Source organism: Equus przewalskii, chromosome 3 (genome assembly GCF_037783145.1).
Source record: "Equus przewalskii isolate Varuska chromosome 3, EquPr2, whole genome shotgun sequence".
Classification (NCBI taxonomy): domain Eukaryota; kingdom Metazoa; phylum Chordata; class Mammalia; order Perissodactyla; family Equidae; genus Equus; species Equus przewalskii.
In genome coordinates, this window is record NC_091833.1 from 25,645,206 (window position 1) to 25,664,227 (window position 19,022).

Sequence of the window (19,022 nt, forward strand, 5' to 3'; positions counted from 1 at the left end):
AGATCGACAAGAAAATGTAACACACTTAACACAGCATAGTAAGCATTCAAAGTTAGCTGTTGTTGTTATTATTACCATCCCAAAGCACTTACCTATATAATATTAATGATAGAAATTCAATCTACATTGGTGACCTTGATTTATAATGTTTATTAATTCTATTCTCACATGAGCTAGAAAAGATCATTTCAGGCCCCAAATTGCAAATTTGAAACTCCTACGAAAATCTTCTGTGTGACAAAGCTTATCATTAGCAAAAGATTTGTCAATTTTTTACTATCCTGTACGAGATCTTTTGGTTAGACATCATATTTAAGCAGTTTTCCCTGTGTGTATTGCTAATTTTGTAAACATTTGCAAATAAAATGCAGTAGTACAGGTTAAGAAAAAAGTATCAATAATATCAATTCCCAAAGAAATTTTGTTAGTTTCCCTAACATTTAGTCAAAGGAAGATGAGATCAGAGCCTGAGTGTTCTTGTGAGTCAAGATAGATTAATAAAATATATATACAGTCATTAGCCATATAACAACATTTTGGTTATGATGGATCACATGTAAGATGGTGGTCCCGTAAGATTAGTGCCATAGAGCCTAGGTGTGTAGTGGGCTATACCATCTAGGTTTGTGTAAGTACACTCTATTGTGTTTGCATAATAACGAAATCACCTGATGATGCATTTCTCAGAATGTATCCCCATTGTTAAGCAATACAGAAGTGTATATAACAACTTTAGCACTGTTACAATGGTCAAATGGTCAAATATATATTATAGCTAAATAAAATCAAAGGACACTTCAAAGAGTTTCAACTTTGGGTTTATCATTTAAGATGAATCAAACAGTCTTACCTTCCTGACTCATATTTTACTGATGCAGTCTAGGAGTTCTGAGTTATCAAACGGATTTTACACATCTATCATCCCCTTCGGATGTCTTTGGACAAAGAGCTAGCTCGTGGCCATTTCAAACCAAATAGCCAATCAAGACAATGATTTTTTTATAAAACATGCACAGCATTTTAGCATTTTTAATATTCTTAAGACCAAATTGATTGAGTAGATTAAAACAATTAGTCACAGTAAAAAGACAACATGTCTAGCAACTTGTGGAGGTCATAGAGGAGAGAGAGTTACAAGCACAGATCCTGGAGTCATAACAGACCCAAGTGCGAGTCTTATGTCTACAACTTACCAGCTGTAGGACCTTAAACAACACCATCAACCTCCCTAAGACTCTATTTCCTCAACTCTAGAATGAGCACAAGAATAGGATTGCTGTGTGGACCAATATGTGGAGAGCATTTGGCACAGTATTAAACCTTCAATGTATTTTTTTCAATAACAATAGTAATGACAATATCATCATCATCATCAATCCACTGAGAATTGGTTTTCGCAGCTGTTGAACATCATTCACTGTCACCACTCCAAACCTGGGAATACCCTTTGCTTTGCCCTCTGTTACCTAAGGAATTTCTTGAGATATTGCCGGCTACATGAAGACCACGAAAACACCCCATTGTTTCCTGTCAGTGTGGGAGACATGATATTGCCTTCAGCCTTCCTGCAAGGGTTGCCTTCTCCATCGTGAATCATGCCAAAACTGAAATAAAAAAAACAGTAAAGCCTTCTTTGAACCCATTTTCTAAATTATAACCAGAGGAGGAAAAAGATGCATTAAGAATCAATGAATCTAACCGGGGGACAGAGTTATCGAAATTGCAAGAAAAGAGAAAGACAAAAATGAATTACTATTTAGTGTTGTCAAAATTCATGTAGATATTCTAAAGAATGCTAAAGCCTTTGTAATATTATGTCTTGGCCACAAAATCAAAAAATGGTACACCTGCTACATAGTTCAAGGGTGAGAAAATTTTGGTCAAGATTTCTAAGCTGAAGTGATGGGATAGTCAAATTCTCTTTTTTCAAATGGCAAAATTCTTTTCTTGCCACCAATTGTGGAACTGTGGCAAGGAAGTTCAGAGCAAGTAGGAGGTAGGAACAGAGAGAAGCTGATTATAAGTTGTTTAGGGACTATTCATGCATACAGCCAGTGTGATACGTAACCTTCTCTCTAATGATCAGTTTATTAGCTGAAATCACAAACTCCGATCATAATTAAACTCCCCTATAATCATAAACATCTTTAAGAATTCATGGTTGAACCCATCTATTGAAGGCACATGCAGGACTTCTTTTGAATGCATTTTTCTGAGAAGACATGGATTTGTCCCATTTCACCACAGAAGGTTCTAGCAAGCGGAGAGTAAAAATAATTTTAGGTAGTTTACTCCCTAGAAATCATGTTCATTACACCTAAATGATTTTCAAGTCCCCTGAGAGGTAAAATAAATGTAACATTATGTATATACTCACATATGATACATACACCATAAAGGGAGAGCTTACTTCAGGCCATATTAAAGGGGTAGATGTGGCAACAAGCTTCTCTGGTCATCTTTAAGAAATTCAGTACACAGAAACGCTTTTTGTGGGGGCTGGCCCCATGGCCTACTGATTAAATTTAGTGCACTCTGCTTCAGTGGCCTGGAGTCGGTTCCCAGGCATGGACCTACACCACTCATCAGCAGCCATGCTGTGGCAGCAACCCACATACAAAATAGAGGAAGATTGGCACAGATGTTAGCTCAGGGTGAATCTCCCTCAAGCAAAAGAGGAAGACTGGTAACAGTTAGCTCAGGGCAAACCTTCCTCAGAAAAAAAAAAGAAGAAGAAAATAAATATACGTCTTTTTAAAAAAGCTTTTTGTGTTTTTTCTAGGGAGGCAGAGGACAGAGGGATATCAATTTTATCATTAATTTAGGTTGTTCTTAACCTAATTATTTAAAGGAGTAAAATTTGTCTAAGAATATATTTTTATGAGGCAGATATGATTCCTGTGGAAATAAATGTGTTATTCTGATATAGTCTTATTAATACAACTATCCTTTGAAGGTAGCCTATACCAAATAAATAATTATGTTATAACCATAGATATGATTTTGCTATGACCCATGTCTATAAACTAGCCATTTTTCCAACATTCCTCCCAATTTTTCAGGCAAGCAATGGAGGGATGGCTGTATCCTGTGATCCTATCAGTGAATGCCCCAGGTATTCAGAGGTGACACATTCACAAACAGGGATTTACTAACCTCAACATATACTCAGGGAAACTGTTTTTCCTGTCCTCAGCTTTGCTTAACCAGGCAAACTAACCAGGAAATGAAGGGGGTTTGTTTTGAAGACACCCTTTCTAAATATATTTGTAAAAGTCAAAAACGCAGGGAAACTTATATAAAAAGTACCAGAAGAAAGAGTGCAAGTCCCCAAAACGGGGATGGAATGGGGAGAGATTGAAGCCATTACTGAAAGAGGAAAAGGGAGTCAAAGTAGCACTTCACTGGAGCTTTACAGACATAAGAAAACCTAGTTTCAATTGAATTTTGAACTTATGTCTGAATTTTCTAATTTAACAGCATTTTAGATGATCGTATGCATTTTCTTTAGCACATGTCAAATGTCACATTAAAATCTCATGAACTGTCTTTTTCAAAATTTAACTCTATAAGGCCATGTTATCTAGAACGGAGTATGAATTCTATTTTATCTCTATTCTTCCCCCTTACATGTGACTCTTCTCTCCCATGCTACCTGGAGAATGTCTTTGTTTTTCCCTATCTAAAATGCTGTATTTTGAGGACTGGCCGGTGGCACAGAGGTTAAGTGCGCACGTTCCGCTTTGGCGGCCCGGGGTTCCCTGGTTTGGATCCCGGGGGTGGACATGGCACCACTTGGCAAGCCATGCTGTGGTAGGCATCTCACATATAAAGTAGAGGAAGATGGGCACAGGATGTTAGCTCAGGGCCAGTCTTCCTTGACAAAAAGAGGAGGATTGGCAGTAGTTAGCTCAGGGCTAATCTTCCTTAAATAAATAAATAAATAAGTAATAAAATGCTGTATTTTGATTTTGGTAACTTCAACTCACAAGCAAGGGTAATTAAGTTTTTAATGGCCAGTAATTTGAAAACTGACAATTGTTAATTTGGACTTTATGCTGGTGAAACAAATTAAAAAATATATATTTGACATTCACAGATACTTTATTTCCTGCTCTGGACAAAATGGCCTGTGCCTAACAGGCATTTTTGCAACTCCATTCACAATAAAATTGGTTTATTCATATCTTGCTAAGAAGGCGGTTGTGTAAATACATAAAATGCTGGGAAACTGTTGATAACAGCAACGGTCAAGATTCAAATTTCCTGAACAAATCTACTCATAAGAGATACTAACACCAAAATGCCAATGTACAAATTATAGTTCTGGAATGGATGATGTTTGCTTTTACATTTAATTCAGAAATTAATTGGATGCTCTGAAAATGAGCATTCAATAAAAATGTTGAAAATGCACACAAACATTCCTAAACTCATACATCCAAAGAGCACTGTCTTTTGAAAGAGTCATTTTGTAAAGCAGTATGCTATTCCAATGCCCATGCTATTGCTCAAATGTTTGAAAATTCTCTGTAAAATTGTCTCCACGCCAGATTATATGCCTCATAAAATAAATTCATCTCATTACTCTTAGGTTTCTCACTCCTCATTCCTAACTCTATCCTCACAAAAGACCTACTAACACCAATTAAAAGACTATTAAGTACATGCAAAGACACCAGTACAAAGAATATCCAGTATATGCATCAAATTTTTTTAAACAATTAGCATGCCATTACATTCTGGGAATTTGCATGTCTCTCTGATTATTTCCTTTTATCTAAGGAACTAAAAGTACCTTAACTGTATCAAAACATGGACTAAAATAAAGAAATGCCTAGAAGACCAGAGGGCCCCTTAGATAGAACTTAGTATGCCTAGTATACGTCTAGGTGTCCATTTCTACACACCATGTAATACTGTGTAGCTATTAAATGTCGTTTTTAAAAAGAGCAACATCAACAATGGTTAGCCTTTACTGGGCCTTTCTTAACGTCAGGTACTACTCTAAGTGCTACACAAGATTTATCCTATTTATTCTACCTAGATCAATAATAATCACTAGAGGAATGCCAGTGAATTGCCCAACCAGTCTTCACACAAAGTGGTGAATGAAGGGGTCACTTACTTGTGCCCTGACTCATGAGCGATGGTGAAGGCCAGGCCAAGTCCTGTGTCCTCATTGATGGTACAACTTCGGTACTTACTGCACATCCCACTGATGGGGGCAAACCCTATTGAAGGAGCAATTTTAAGAATTAGTCCAAAGAAAATACATACAGATACCTGATCATTTCTTAGGTACTCAAAATGTTCTGCACAGCTTTAGTTTAACAGATTAAAGTATTTAATTTTTTTGCAGGAAAACACTAACGGTATATTGTTCTCTGTCCTGTCCAAATAGATAAATGCAGCATTTAACATTTTCTTGCTTTTTAAAGGTATTGTCATCAATTGACCTCCTAACAACCCTGTGAAATGTGAGTATTGCAATTCCTATTTTACATACAGAATAGTAAGTCATAGGACATTTATATGCCTTATCCAAATATCTTTATTATTTGGGTCAGAGCAATTGCTGAAATGATAGTTAAACCGACACAAAATGTCCACTTATAATCAAAGCTCAAGGTATATTTTCTAAGAGAACACATATCCCAGTCTGATTCTAAAGCAGATAACATGGAAAGGCCTGAAAAATGTGAGAAGATTAAATTCATTTTTCTCCTATTCACTATAATGTGATAAATGCTCCTGTTCCCCAAAACTGCTTCCTTCTAAGAGTAGTTATAAAATATTCCAGCCAGTCCTTGATACTATCTTGAACTACCTTATAGTGTTAAATGTCTTCCTTCCAGTTTTGGGTCCTCATAACCAGCAGAACAAGGCTATGCACCCAGTTAGTATTAAATACACACTGGGAATTGATTGCACCCATTTCGCTGCCATAATATAAGTGAGATCATATGGACAACCTAAGGTATAGGCACATATCATGGGTGGAACCATCATCATCACCACCATCATCATCAGCAATGATCTAGATGATTATGAATTCATCAAAAAAATTGTTCAATTCCTACTATATGCAATGGAATATGCTAGAAAATATAGTACCGATGTAAAAGATTTCATCCTTACTCACTATCTTGTACAAATATAGAAAAGCTGAGTCCTTCAAAGGTCAAGTAACTGTCTAAAGGAGGCGCTGCTACCTAGAGGCACAGGTAAGCACCATGGAGCCGGGTCAAATTCTCTTCAACTACCCAGTTCTGCAGTCATGATGCTAATGGAATAATCCACAATTTATCTAGTTAAACAACTTTTCCCATGCCTCAACGGTGATCAATAGAATTAACAAAGAAAAATGCAAAAGGAAAAAAGCAAATGGGCTCCCCATTCCACACTGAGTTCAGTTAATCAGAACAGAATTTACCAGCAGCTACAGTGAGGATACTCATAATCTAAAGATTAGTCTCCTCATTAAGGATCATAAGGGCCACCCACCCAATAGAAAGCTTCCATACTGTGTTTTCTGCTAACGTAAGTTGCATGAAGCCTCTGTTCATACCATACCTAGAGTGTCACACGGTTCATTCTTCCAGGAACAAATATCAAATCCCGTGAGTAAGATGGCGTGGTCATGCCTCTTGCCATTCTTTCCAATGAGGGCAGACTGCCACTGACAAAAACTATTCAGAGACTGATCTGCATGATGATTGATCAATAATCCTCCCTATGGGAAACCCACACAAATCAGAGTGTGAATTTGTCACAGAGATGAGAATGCTGAATCGTTCCATTTGTACAGGCAAACACAGAAACATCATGTTTCTAGGGAGAAAGGTCAGTAGAGGAAAACACTTGAGCTAAGGTTGGAGACAACTGGTAAAAAAATACAACATAAAAACAAAAACTATTTTGGGTAAATGCTTACAGTATTTAAAGTAGCTACAGAGTTTCAGTAATGTAGTTTATGACCAATTGTATTTCTACAACAAACAACTTGACATCAGTTAGGGACATCTTTGTTCATCTCATGCTGGTACCACCTTTATAAAATTGTCATAACTTTTAAAACATACGCAGTTATGAATTAATGGTGACAAAGTTCAATGCCTTCCTCAGGAAGGCAGGAGGAAGTTAGTGAGCATAGCTTATTTACCCCATGTCAAAGTTTCCAGCAAAGAGCTTGGCCCATCATAGGTTACAATGAATCAATCAATACAATGAAAGCTCAATGAATGGATGAAGAAACAAATAGAAGACTCTAAAGGATAAGATAGGACTTGCCCTTAAAATAATTCTTTATCAAAATGTTTGCCTAAAACTATTGACTTGGGTCAAGTTGAGGGTTTGTAGACAAGATCTTTAATTATCAGTGAATTAGGATGCCACTGGCTTCAAAGTCCTTGGGCAAAGTATAAGTGGTAGGTTAAAGACAAAAGTGGCTCCAAAACAATATACACCCTTTCCACCTTTCTAAAATTCCAAGGATAATTTGACAAGTTGTTGACCTGTGTAGCTCGACACACCTGGGCAATTAGATTCATTTTTGTCTTGTCTCTGACTCTCTGCTTTGTACGTTTGTTACTGAGGTTACAGATGAAGAGGAAAAGCCACAGGGGACTTAAAAACAGTCTGTTTGATTCGTAATCCCACTTCAGAAAAATACAGTTTCAACATCAAAACGCTGCAAAGCACAGCGTGCCATGCAATTTAACACTATATTATATGTTCTGGTTTTATAATTTGCCCCATGCCCCTGTCTTGTACCTCACTGTAATCAATTCAAGGGCAGTTAAATAGTCCTTGTTTATTCTCTGCAGTGCCTAAGATGGTGTGGGGGAGACAACAGGTTTACTACAAGAATTTTAGAATGACTTATTTTGAGCATATTTTCAAAACATCCTTTTACGTTTACCTGCAATTACCCAGCATATCCAACTTGCAAAATCCAACTAACCCTTAAGTCTATCATCAAGTGCCCCTTCCTTGTGAAGCCTACATAATATTTAATTTTTATATATAGTGTAACATATATCTTTTATATTTATATGTATATGTGCATACTTAATTATATTTTATGTGGCATTGTATATATATGCATATATAATTATTTTGTGATGTTTTAGTTATTTGAATACACAACTCTATTAGACTGTACTTTCCTTGAGGGTAGCATCAGCATATTTTCAAATTTGAATTTCTAATGACCAGTACATGGATTGTCACATAGTAGGTATCCAGTAAGTGTATCCTGAATGCTGAATGAATGAAGGAATAAATGAAGTCTGCCACTCACAGGTTCTTGTTCCAGAAGAATGAGGCTCACCACAACAATGTTTATATCACTCCCAATGGTCCCATCTTTAAATAGGCTGGAAACCTGTTGAAACCATTGAAATCAAACAAAAATAAAATCCCAAAATATCCAAAACTGTGGAGGGAGAAGGAAAACCAATCAACCATGTTTATAAGTATATAGGCTTCAATTTTACCAAATATATGTCCACATGAAACCAATTTCCTTAAATAAAACTCGGGGGTTTTTTTTCAATAAAATCATGCAGCTACTTCTGCTATTCAACTCATGCAAGAGAATTCTACGATCTTTAGCTGTTCTGGAGAGCTGGAGGATTGGAGTTCTGACAACCCCCTTACCATGTTCATGACTGTGAGAATGTACGTGGTGACATTTGCCTTGCTGTGCTTTTCCACCATTTTCTTGTCCGCCACCACAAGGGTTTCCACGTTTAGACCCTTTTGTGACTTTCCAGCTGATCTTCTGGGCCGCCCTGCGCCCCCGTATTCATCAAACCTGAGATAGGTGTCCTCTGGGGGAGGCTTGGGGGCATCTACAATGGACATAAGAGCATTTGGGAAGGAAATCAGTAGAGAACATCTGGGTGAGATAGACAGAAATCTGAACAAGGAGGAGAGAGACGATTTAACCATCACTTCACTAATCCACTGGTAAGTGATGCCATTGCTGCCTGTCCTTGGGCTTTGTACCTTGCATCTGCTCAAGAAAGACTCATTCAACAGAAGTATAGATGGATGGGTGGATGGGTGGAATTCAAAAACGCTCTACAGAGTAAAAGAAGACAAGCTACAGTTGTAGCCAGTAGAGTGGGTCAAGAAAAATCAATATTTCTTGAATTGTCTTTTTAAAAACAGAAAATGCTCATTTTATTTTATTGCTAAAAAACTGCAGAAATAGACACTATCCTTTACATCTGAATTCATGATAACACTTTATATATTATTTTCTAAATAAAATTTAGAAATATATATCCTGTAGAACACTGTCCGTGTCTTATACTCTTGTCTCATCAACACAAACTTTAATGTGGTGCAGAATGAGTGGTCAATAAGGACTGGCTGACCTGATATTGACTTAGTTACTGGGGAAACAGCACTGTCAGGGGTGACATTTAAAACTATATGATACTTTTTAACAGGTAAGATGGGGGCACCACCTTAACAGAATGGATACTGGCCATAACTTTGAGCAGAGACCTGGGAGTGCCTGTTGGGTCAGGCATGACCCCTTTAGTTAATGGATAGTGACAACCCAAGGGTTGCTGGGGTGGAAGATGGCATTTGGAGAGCTCAGGACAGTAACTGTGTATTACTAATGCAGAAATACTTTAACAACTGGAATAGTCATAATAGTAAAGTCAGCTTTCCACAGAGTGAAATTAAAAGATCAAACCATCCAGAGTTAGATTCAAAACCTTAGGTTGTCCACATTGATGAGTGACCTTGAGTCTCAGGTCCCCATCAATGAAAAGAGCCTAATACCCAATCATAAGGTTGCTCCAGAGATTAGTTTTGATATCTCATATCCAATACGTACCATGGCCTCTTTGAATAACACTACTGTTCTTAATGCCACTGTTATTATAGATCCATGCCAAATAGATGTTCCTTAATGAGGATATTTCAATAACACCCAAACCCCAAAACCAATTAAAATGGTAGAAGCTGTCTTTCATTATTGCTCCTGATCAACATCTCAGAGACACCAGTTCCTCTTCTCCATGGATGAAACTGTCATCTGACTGCTCTGTCCAACTCGGTACTCACTTGCCACTCAAGACTACTGAGCCTTTGAAATGTGGTAGGTGCCACTGGAGGAACTGAAATTTCTATTTTATTTAATTAAAAAAGTAATACTTGATTCTGTTATTGAAAAACTTGATGTTTGGAGCAACTTGAGTATGTAACTCTAGTTTTTCAACGTTAAATTTTATAAAAACCTGGAGACAGATTAAATATTTCTGGTGAGAATTTGTCACTTGATCCAAAATTGTACTGTAAGTGTAAAATAAATACTAGATTTCCAACCTTAATATGAAAAAAAGAATGTAAAATACCTCATTAATAACTTATTATATTGATTACATGTTGAGAAAATATTTTGTATATATTGGGTTAAATAAAATATATTATGAATTACCTATCTTTAAATTTTTTTAATGTCACTACCAGAAAATTTAAAATTACATTTGGGGCTGGCATTATATTTCTAAAGGACATTGCTGGTCTAGAAAATGCAGAAGGTTGTGCCTGGGTCATAAACCATGCCCAAGGGTCCCTGTGTTTCACTGCCACCTCCACTCAAGTGCTAATGTTGTTTTCTGGGAAGTTTCTTCTTAAAGTCCTAAAAGGAACCCCAACCACAGCTGGGAGTCACCTCTGATTTCTTTCATCATTTGGAAGACTGAGTACTTTTCTCATGAGCACAGAAACCAAAATGATACATTGGAACCTTTGACTAAAACCTAGGAGAGTCTAGAAGAGCAAAAAAGAAAAAAGAAAAACGCTTATCAGAATCTTTCCAGTTTTACCTAGAACTAACCATCCAGTTTTTCCCTGACAAGGATGATTCCTAACTTCAGAGGGTGCTTAGTGTAGCCCCATTTCAACCCGCAAAATCAGCAACCCAACAGCATTTGAGAAAACCTGTCAAGGGCCCCCAGAAGAATAGAACAAGAAAAAGTTTCCTTACATACATTTCTTGCGTCGTCCACAAAAATGATGCTTTTGCAACCTTCGATGGCGATGCTCTCTTTCTTGACTCTGAGGTGTGTGGGGAGAGTGACTTGGGGGGTGACCAAGAAAATTCTGGCTGGAGCCCGGGTTGCCCAGGCAACGCTGGACCTTCTCCTCGGCTGTCCTTTTATACAGTACGTGAGGATGGTGGCCAGCAGGTGAGCTGTAGTTGTGTTCCTGGGCCAGGAGCTGAGGTAACGGCGAGATGAGGAATTCATTTTTTCGTGTCCTTATTAGACCTGACTAAAAAGCCGAATACAAAGGAGATATTAACGATTCCGTGGGTCGCTTTTGGTGGGACGATTTTTAGCAGTTGTTTCTTGGCTACTTCCTGTGTGCAGGCAACTGTGCCAAATGCTTGGCATGTATCATTTCATTTTATCTGCACCATTAGCCGTTGCAACTATTATTACCCCCATTTTACAGATGAGAAAACTGAGGCTAAGATAGGAAGTGGGAAAGCTAGTAGTGGCACCCAGAGTTCTCTACCCTCAGACGCAGGGCTCTTAGCTACTATTTTAGGCTGCCAATCTTGTTTGTGACTGAAGGGCTGAGCCATGGGACATCTGCAGATAAGTCTCTGCATCTATGACAAGGCAGACACTGTGATAAACACTGAAAGAAGTAACGAATTTAAAAACAGTCCCATCCTCAAAGAACTCAGAGTGTAAACAGTAAAAACAAAGACATTCCATCTTGATTTCATGAGTGCTAAGTAAAAAGACTAGCAAGAGGGCAGAGAAAGGAGTGAGCGGTCACTGGGTATCTCTAAGTAGGGGTCTGGGGAATCTGATGAGCAGCATCATTACGAAGAGACCTATCTGCTAAGTGGAGAAGAAAGAAGGGATTCAGAAGCCCACCCCATCTCAGCTTTGCTTTCCAAGTTCATGGCACAATACGTGTATCTTTGTACCTGATATTTCAGCTACAATACACCCCTGCCTTTCTCTCAGCATCCTGTACCCCCTCTTCCCTGCACTTGGTCTAGAATTTCCCTGTTATCCAGGCCCTGCTATGAAAGTGTGGCCTGTGGACCAGCAGCTTCAGCCTCACCCAGGAGCTTGTTAGAAATGCAGATTCTCAGGTCTTACCCCAGACCTGCTGAATCAGAATCTGAATTTTATTTAGATCCCCAGGTGATCTGGATGCCTCTTAAAATTTGAGAAACACCAATACAGACAATTCTTAAACTTTGCCGAATATTAGAAACACCTGGGGATCTTAAATACACACACATGCACGCCCATGCACAGAGTCACTCACTCCCAGGCAGAATCCCACACCGCCCAAAACAGAATCTCTGTCCTTGTGATGGATGTATCAGAATATTTTTAACTGCCCAGATGAGTATTCTAATGTACAAATGAGTTTGTGAACCAGTGTTCTAGCCCTTGCCGCATTCATGTGCAAAATGGGGAGAATTCTTCCTGCCCTCGCCACCTTACAAGGGGAGAAAAATAACCATCATAGAAGCCCTTTATACACTCTCAACTGCAGCAGTTGAGATGACTAACTGACTGATGAGCGACTGAATCAACACATGTTCACTGAGCACCAGCTAGGTGCCAGGCACCCGGGTAAGAGCTGTGCATACAACTATGCAGGAGCTTCACAAATAGAGCATGCAGTTTACGGGAGCCAGACACAAATATTCAAGTATGGTACAGAACACAAGGGGGTGGCAGGGTGAGGGCAGGTTTCCATGGGAACATAGAGGCTTGGCACCTAACCCAGCCTGTGGGGGATGGGTGGCATCAGAGGGGCTGTCCCAGGCCTTACGTTGGCCCTATGTTAGGATTCAGCTTCTCATTCCTAAAAGGAGTCCCAGAATGTGTGGTTTGGTCCTGAGTTTCCTTCCACTTCAGAAGTCTGCTGCCTTCTGAAAGACTGTCTTATTGGGTGCAGCCCTGACAGGATGTCTAGAAACCAAACACAAAGATAGATGCTTTCCCTCATTCAGCAAACACACCGAGCGCCTAATTCATAGCCCTGTTCTAGGCAGGGGCATAAAGAAAAGAGGTACACACTAAACAAATACAACCGTTTACATCCACGTCCTCAAGGAGACTATGGGAGAAGAGAATAGATCAGCAAGATAAATAGTTAAATAAGCAAAATCTCACAATCCCAGAAATCCTGTCTACCACATCTTCCAGCCGCATCTCAGAGCAGCCCACCCTTCCCCACCCAGCCCAGGGTCCCTGCGAGAGGCTCTCATCACCTCTCATTGGGGTACTGTGTCTAGTCTCCCAACTCTCCCCCACCCAGTCCTCTCCACTAGGGTCTCCTCACAGCAGCCAGAGTCCCTGTCCAACATGAATCAACTCATTCCACGCCCTCTGGTATTACTCTAATCTGAATCTCTTTTCCTGGCCCATAAATCTCTGCATAATCTGCTCCTTGTGAAGGCTGGCAGCTTTATCTGTCCCCTCTCCTTCCCATCATTCTACACAGGACTCTTCTTTCACTTCTTGAATCGACTACGTTCTTTCACTCGAAGGGGAGCAGAATTTGCCATCCCAAAATATGCCTGTTTGGCCTAAGGATTATCTTGAGCTAGTTATTTTTAAGAAACAGCACACACAGAAGCAGCTCTGAAAACCCAGAAGTTAGCCTTTTGTAAGAGACATTTACATTTATAAGATGAATCTCCCTCTGTAAGGGTGCCTCCCTCTCTGTGGCAGGAGAAGGATGACTCTAAATCTCTGGAAACTCCTCCCAATGGAGGAGGAAACCGCTTAAATCTGCAGAACAGCCTTACCCCTATTTGCTGTGCTTTACCTGTCACCTCTCATAACTGCCCCACCCGCAACATCTTCTTTTGTCTTTAACTAGATATAGTACTTAAGGTGGTGGCTTGGGCCATATGGGGGAGTTACTCAGTTTTCCTGGGTATCTCTCATGTATACAGGATATTAAACTTCTGCTTGTTTTTCTCTTGTTTATCTGTCTTTTACACAGGGGTGTCTCAGCCAAGAACCTAGAAGGGTAGAGGGAAAATAATCCTTCCCCCTACCACACTCTTAGCTGAGTCTGCAGTCACTTTTTCTTTCACTGCCATCTTCTCCCACAGACTTGCTTGGCTTTCTGTTGCTCACTGCTTATGTCTCAGCTTAAACGTCACCTCCTCAGAGAAGCTGTCCTCAAGACCCTGTTTAAAATTACCCTCCCCCACTTCCAGATTATCTCAGGTCACAGTTTATTTGCTGTGTGTCTATGTTCAATGATGGAAACAGACAAACTCAACCTTCTCCCCACCACCTCTGACACACAGTGTCAGCGTACACTCTGTGACTGCAGGAGCAGCATCAGCAACCCAGGGGCGTGCCACACATCATCAGCTAGTGAGTATTTGCTTATTAGTCTATAAACATTTGCGAATAAGTGAATTATAGAATCACAGAGCGGAGGGGATACGGAGGGCATACAAGGCTCCCCCTCCCTTAACAGCGGAGGGAATCCACAGCTGGGAAGCGACATGTTCAGATTCATAAAACCCATGAAGCCTTTCTGCATTACAGGTGTGAAGCCGCAAGCACTCCACGCAATACCATATCTAAACCTCACGTCCTCCCTGTGAGGGAATCCCGGCTGGAAGCACAGGTAGAACCAGGTCTCTCACTCTCTCGTCTAACCCCGGCCTCCCAGTGCCCTCGCCGCTTCCAAGCTGTAGGAAGACAAAAGGCACCACTGACAGTCTGCACCAGACAGAGCGAACAGCTACGAGAAAAAAAACAGCGAGTTCTCCATGAAAGCCCTCCAGGCTTTCTAACTTCCTAACTTGGTTAAACTAACAGCAAAGACTTAAATCACTTACGTGCCTTAACTGGACTAACCATTTCAGAAGCTTTATTTTCTCCCTGTTTCATGAGAACTGTAGGCAACGCAAACGCAGAGGGAAAACTTCTGTTTTGAGAAAGCCATAAAATATAATAAAATTGTCATCCCATATTGAGACAAACACACTGGGCCCACATAGCCCTCTATTTTCAGTTCAGGGTGACAAAGACAGAAATTGAGAACAATTCTTTATCACAAAGATTTTACAGTGCTGGATATTATGGAAGAAAAATATTCTTTTTTGGGTTTAGTTTGATGGAAAACATTGCAGTATCACCAAATAAATACATTTTATAATTTAAAAATATAAACCTGGTACATCCAAAAGGAACCATCTGTTTATTTGCAGAATGCGTGAAGCATTTTGTTACAGAACACATGCGAAGTTCTGGCTAAGTAGTGGTGATCAGGACAGATCCATGGTCTCATGTAGCTTCCAGCTAAATGAGGGAAACAGGGATTAAACAAGTAAAGATCACAAAGGGAAATGAAACATTTCTTTGTGTAAAGTATGAAGAAAAAGAACAGGGTTCTGTGAGAGAAAATAACAGAAAAGATGAGAAAAGTGGGGAAACTAATTTTAGAGTGGAAGGTCATGGAACGCTTTTCTGAGGATGGGTGTTTCCACTGAAACCAGAACCCTTTTCTGGATCATGCAGGGGAAGCCTAGGTGGACTAAGAGATGGACACCTCAGAACTAAAGAGGGTAGAAGCTGGAGAGGGAGGGGAGGGGAGTGGGGATCGGAGACCCAATAGCCTGCTAAGAAGAAGATTGAGTGTGGACACCCTTAAGCTTCCAGTAGGCTAGAGGACAAGAAAGGCCCCAAGTCCACAGGGGTGTGGGTACCATAAGCTGAGAGCTGGCCTGACTCCCCACCCAAGGGGATTCCTTTCCCTAAGACCACCAAGGGAGACAGAGGTAAAGAACTGGCTGTGTCCTCTTCTGGGCTGAAGGGTCTGCTCGCAATATTGTCCCCACATTAAACATTCAATCTTTTCCGATTTGAAAGACCTAGAAACTCAGTCACCTAATTTAGCTGGTAAGTTTAAAAATTAAATGGCTACTGACCAAGAGTGAATATTCTATTCAGATCATATTTCACCATTTAACACTTTTTAAAAGGAGGTAATATAAGTTTTATTTGTTAGCAGTTGTTTCCTATTTTAGATTTCAATGGCTGAAATAATTCTCAAAGGACTCAGAACAGGTATAAACTACACTTTGAGAAATTTCCCTTTAAAACATTCTCCCTATAGGTCATATTTCAACTCCATTAAAGGCTTTGGATTTAACTGAAAAAGACCTCACATTCTGATATAGTTGACAAATTAAGTGGTGGTATGAATACACAATTTGTTTTAAGAAGATTAGAATGAACAGCCTTAAACATTAATGAAAATTAGGAAGCTATAAACCCTTTGAAGGTAGAGTTTTCAAGTTTCTTAAGTGACTTATATCCTAGTGCTTATACCTATCAAATAATCCAAAACTAAAAGACTTAACGATGTTTGCTAAAAGTGGACCAAAACTTCAAGTGGGAATAATATCGGTAAATCTTAAAGAAGTATCTTGAAATAAGAGTTAAAAAAAAAATCCCATGCACAATATCATTATTCTATTTCCGCTTTTAGTAAAGACTAACTGATAGATAAACCAAGTAGCCCCCTTGAGGCTGGCTGGAAAAATATTGCCAAAGACACATATTTGCAGTTATCAATAATCAACTTCTTTTCCATTAAAAAATTTTTAACCTACTTCCAACAACTAAAAAAATTTATTTCAATCAAGACATCACATTCCTTTTTAAGTAAGCATTGTTTTATCCAAGTAATAGCACTAAACAAAATAATTGATTTGTTGCCCAACATGTATGAGGACACCCCAAAGGAGAAATCTCAGTTCAGAATAAGCCTTCACCCATTCTGAAGACCCTCTCTCTTATCCACCTGCCCTCCACTGAAAAGAGGTAGCATCAGGCCAGCGCCAGTGGCCTAGTGGTTAAGTTCAGTGTGTTCGGCTTTGGGACCCCAGGTTCGGTTCCCAGGCATGGACCTATACCTCTCCTCTGTCAGTGGACGTGCTGTGGTGGCGGGCCACATAAAAAAGAGGAAGACTGGAAGCAGACATCAGCTCAGGACACATTTTCCTCAGGGAAAAAAAAAGATAGTTACTGCTGGGAGAAAAAAAGCGAAGTAGACTTTCTGGAGAATATGGCAGAAGGCACCATGATCATGGACAAGAGCTCTCAAGTTACGTGCGGGTCATCTGGTTAGATGGGACAGGTAAAGGCCCACCTCCTCCCAGCAAACACCTGAGCAGATCACTCCCAGGCCATTCAACAGATGCTCACTGAGCATTCTGCCTGTGGCACATGCAGCTGCAGCACTGGGCAAAGACGATTTACCCAGGTGACCCCTGACCTCATCGAGGCAGGTGGACTCTCCACCCGCTCTCAGTCCCTATGGCTTCCTGAGTCACATTGTTAGCGATGGATCAGGAAAAAAAGTCTGAAAGTCTTGCTGCAGAAGTTCTTAGAAATGCCTATTTTCTATCTCCTTCCTAGCCTGAGATGTTTGGTTACTTCTTCAAACACTCCAGCAGGCTCAGAATGAATTATCCTATTCTTTCACTTAAGCTAACCAAATTTGGCTCCAAGACAATATTAACTAACGTGGCTTTGACCATATGCAATGGTTTATGCTACTGATGGAAAGATGGATCATCTCAGCCCCTTTCTTCAAAGCACTTAAATAATGCTGTCTGTACTGGTATAGAGGATGCCATTCCAGTGGCTCTTAAGAGATATTAATGACACACTGATGAAACTTACTTATTTGGCTAATTAACAATATTTCTATCAAAATAAACACTTAATGACTTCAACAGCCCAAATTTCATGAAACCGGAATACGGTGGTTCACAGCTCGACATTAGGTTGGAAATGTAAGCCAACTCTGTCCAAATTATGCCTGTGCCCCTTCTCAGAAGGGCATGTACCTCCAAAAAGCTCTATTTTTTAAAAAATAATGTATTAATATCAAAATGGTTGACATGCTTACCATAGTCTATTATATAAATTTTAATATTCATTTCAAAAAAATTAAAGGCACAAATACTCATAAATGCACACGGTTTTTATAAGCAGTCACAATCTATGTTTCAACATTTATATATCAATCCAAGTGATTTAATTGTGATCAGTAGGTGCTGGGGAGTCTCTCTCCTCCTCCCTCTCCCCACCTTCCTTTACCACCCCTCCTGGAGGAATAGGTCATTCTTCCCTCTATACGACACACTGTGCAAGGCATTCTATCTGCAAAATCCCATCTGACTCTCACAACAGTTCTACTTGATGGGGACTTCTGTTAACCTCTCTACAGCTCAAGGCTGTCTGACCACACAGCCTTCCCTTATTCTTAAACATACATCCTATTAGGATTCAGGAAAAGTTCCAGAAACACTGTATTGTATAATGAAAATTTGCTAAGAGAGTAGAACTTAAATTTTAAAAAAAAGGTAAACAGGGGCCAACCCAGTGGCATAGTGGTTAAGTTTGCATGCTCCACTTTGGTGGCCCAGGGTTCACAGGTTTGGATCCCAGGCGTGGACCTATACACAGTTCATCAAGCCATGCTGTGGTGGCATCCCATATACAAAATAGAGGAAGATTGGCACAGATGTTAGCCCAGGGGAATCTTCCTCAGGCAAAAGGAGGAAGACTGGCACAGATGTTCGCTCAGGACCAATCTTCCTCACCACAAAAAAAAAGTAAACATGTGAGGTGATGGATATGTTAATTAACTCAATGGGGGGACTCCTTCTGCAATGTGCATGTAGATTATATACATTGTATATATGTCATATACATTGTATATGCTTACATCTTTATATATCTTACAATTTTAATTATACCTCAGTAAAACTGAAGAAAAAAAGAAAAGAAAGTTCTAGAGAGGGTATGACTTTTTGGGGGGAGTAGGGTAGCAGCCCAAATCACTGACTCTTAAGAACAAAACACTTCTGGGCTGGCTTAATGTAGGTCCTAAGCTCCTGTCAACTACCTTTTACTGCCACTTCAGATGAATCCAAAGGACATACAGAGATACCCACCAACTCAGGT

At 39.7% G+C, this 19,022-nt stretch overlaps 1 protein-coding gene across 2 annotated transcripts in view; it reads right to left on the reverse strand.

The window, feature by feature from the left end:
• The window catches only part of ADAMTS18 (ADAM metallopeptidase with thrombospondin type 1 motif 18), a 125,151-nt gene that overhangs the window by 55,965 nt on the left and 50,164 nt on the right, over window positions 1-19,022 (reverse strand). Inside the window, exons 4-9 of one of the 2 annotated variants that reach the window (XM_070613921.1) lie at window positions 11,022-11,304; window positions 8,665-8,858; window positions 8,306-8,389; window positions 6,577-6,736; window positions 5,129-5,234; window positions 1,467-1,604 (exon numbers count right to left, since the gene is read on the reverse strand). In XM_070613921.1, coding sequence (XP_070470022.1) covers window positions 1,467-1,604; window positions 5,129-5,234; window positions 6,577-6,736; window positions 8,306-8,389; window positions 8,665-8,858; window positions 11,022-11,304 — 965 coding nt within the window. Of the gene's footprint in view, window positions 1-1,466; window positions 1,605-5,128; window positions 5,235-6,576; window positions 6,737-8,305; window positions 8,390-8,664; window positions 8,859-11,017; window positions 11,305-19,022 lie in introns of both variants that reach the window. The other variant, XM_070613919.1, reaches the window with a different exon arrangement.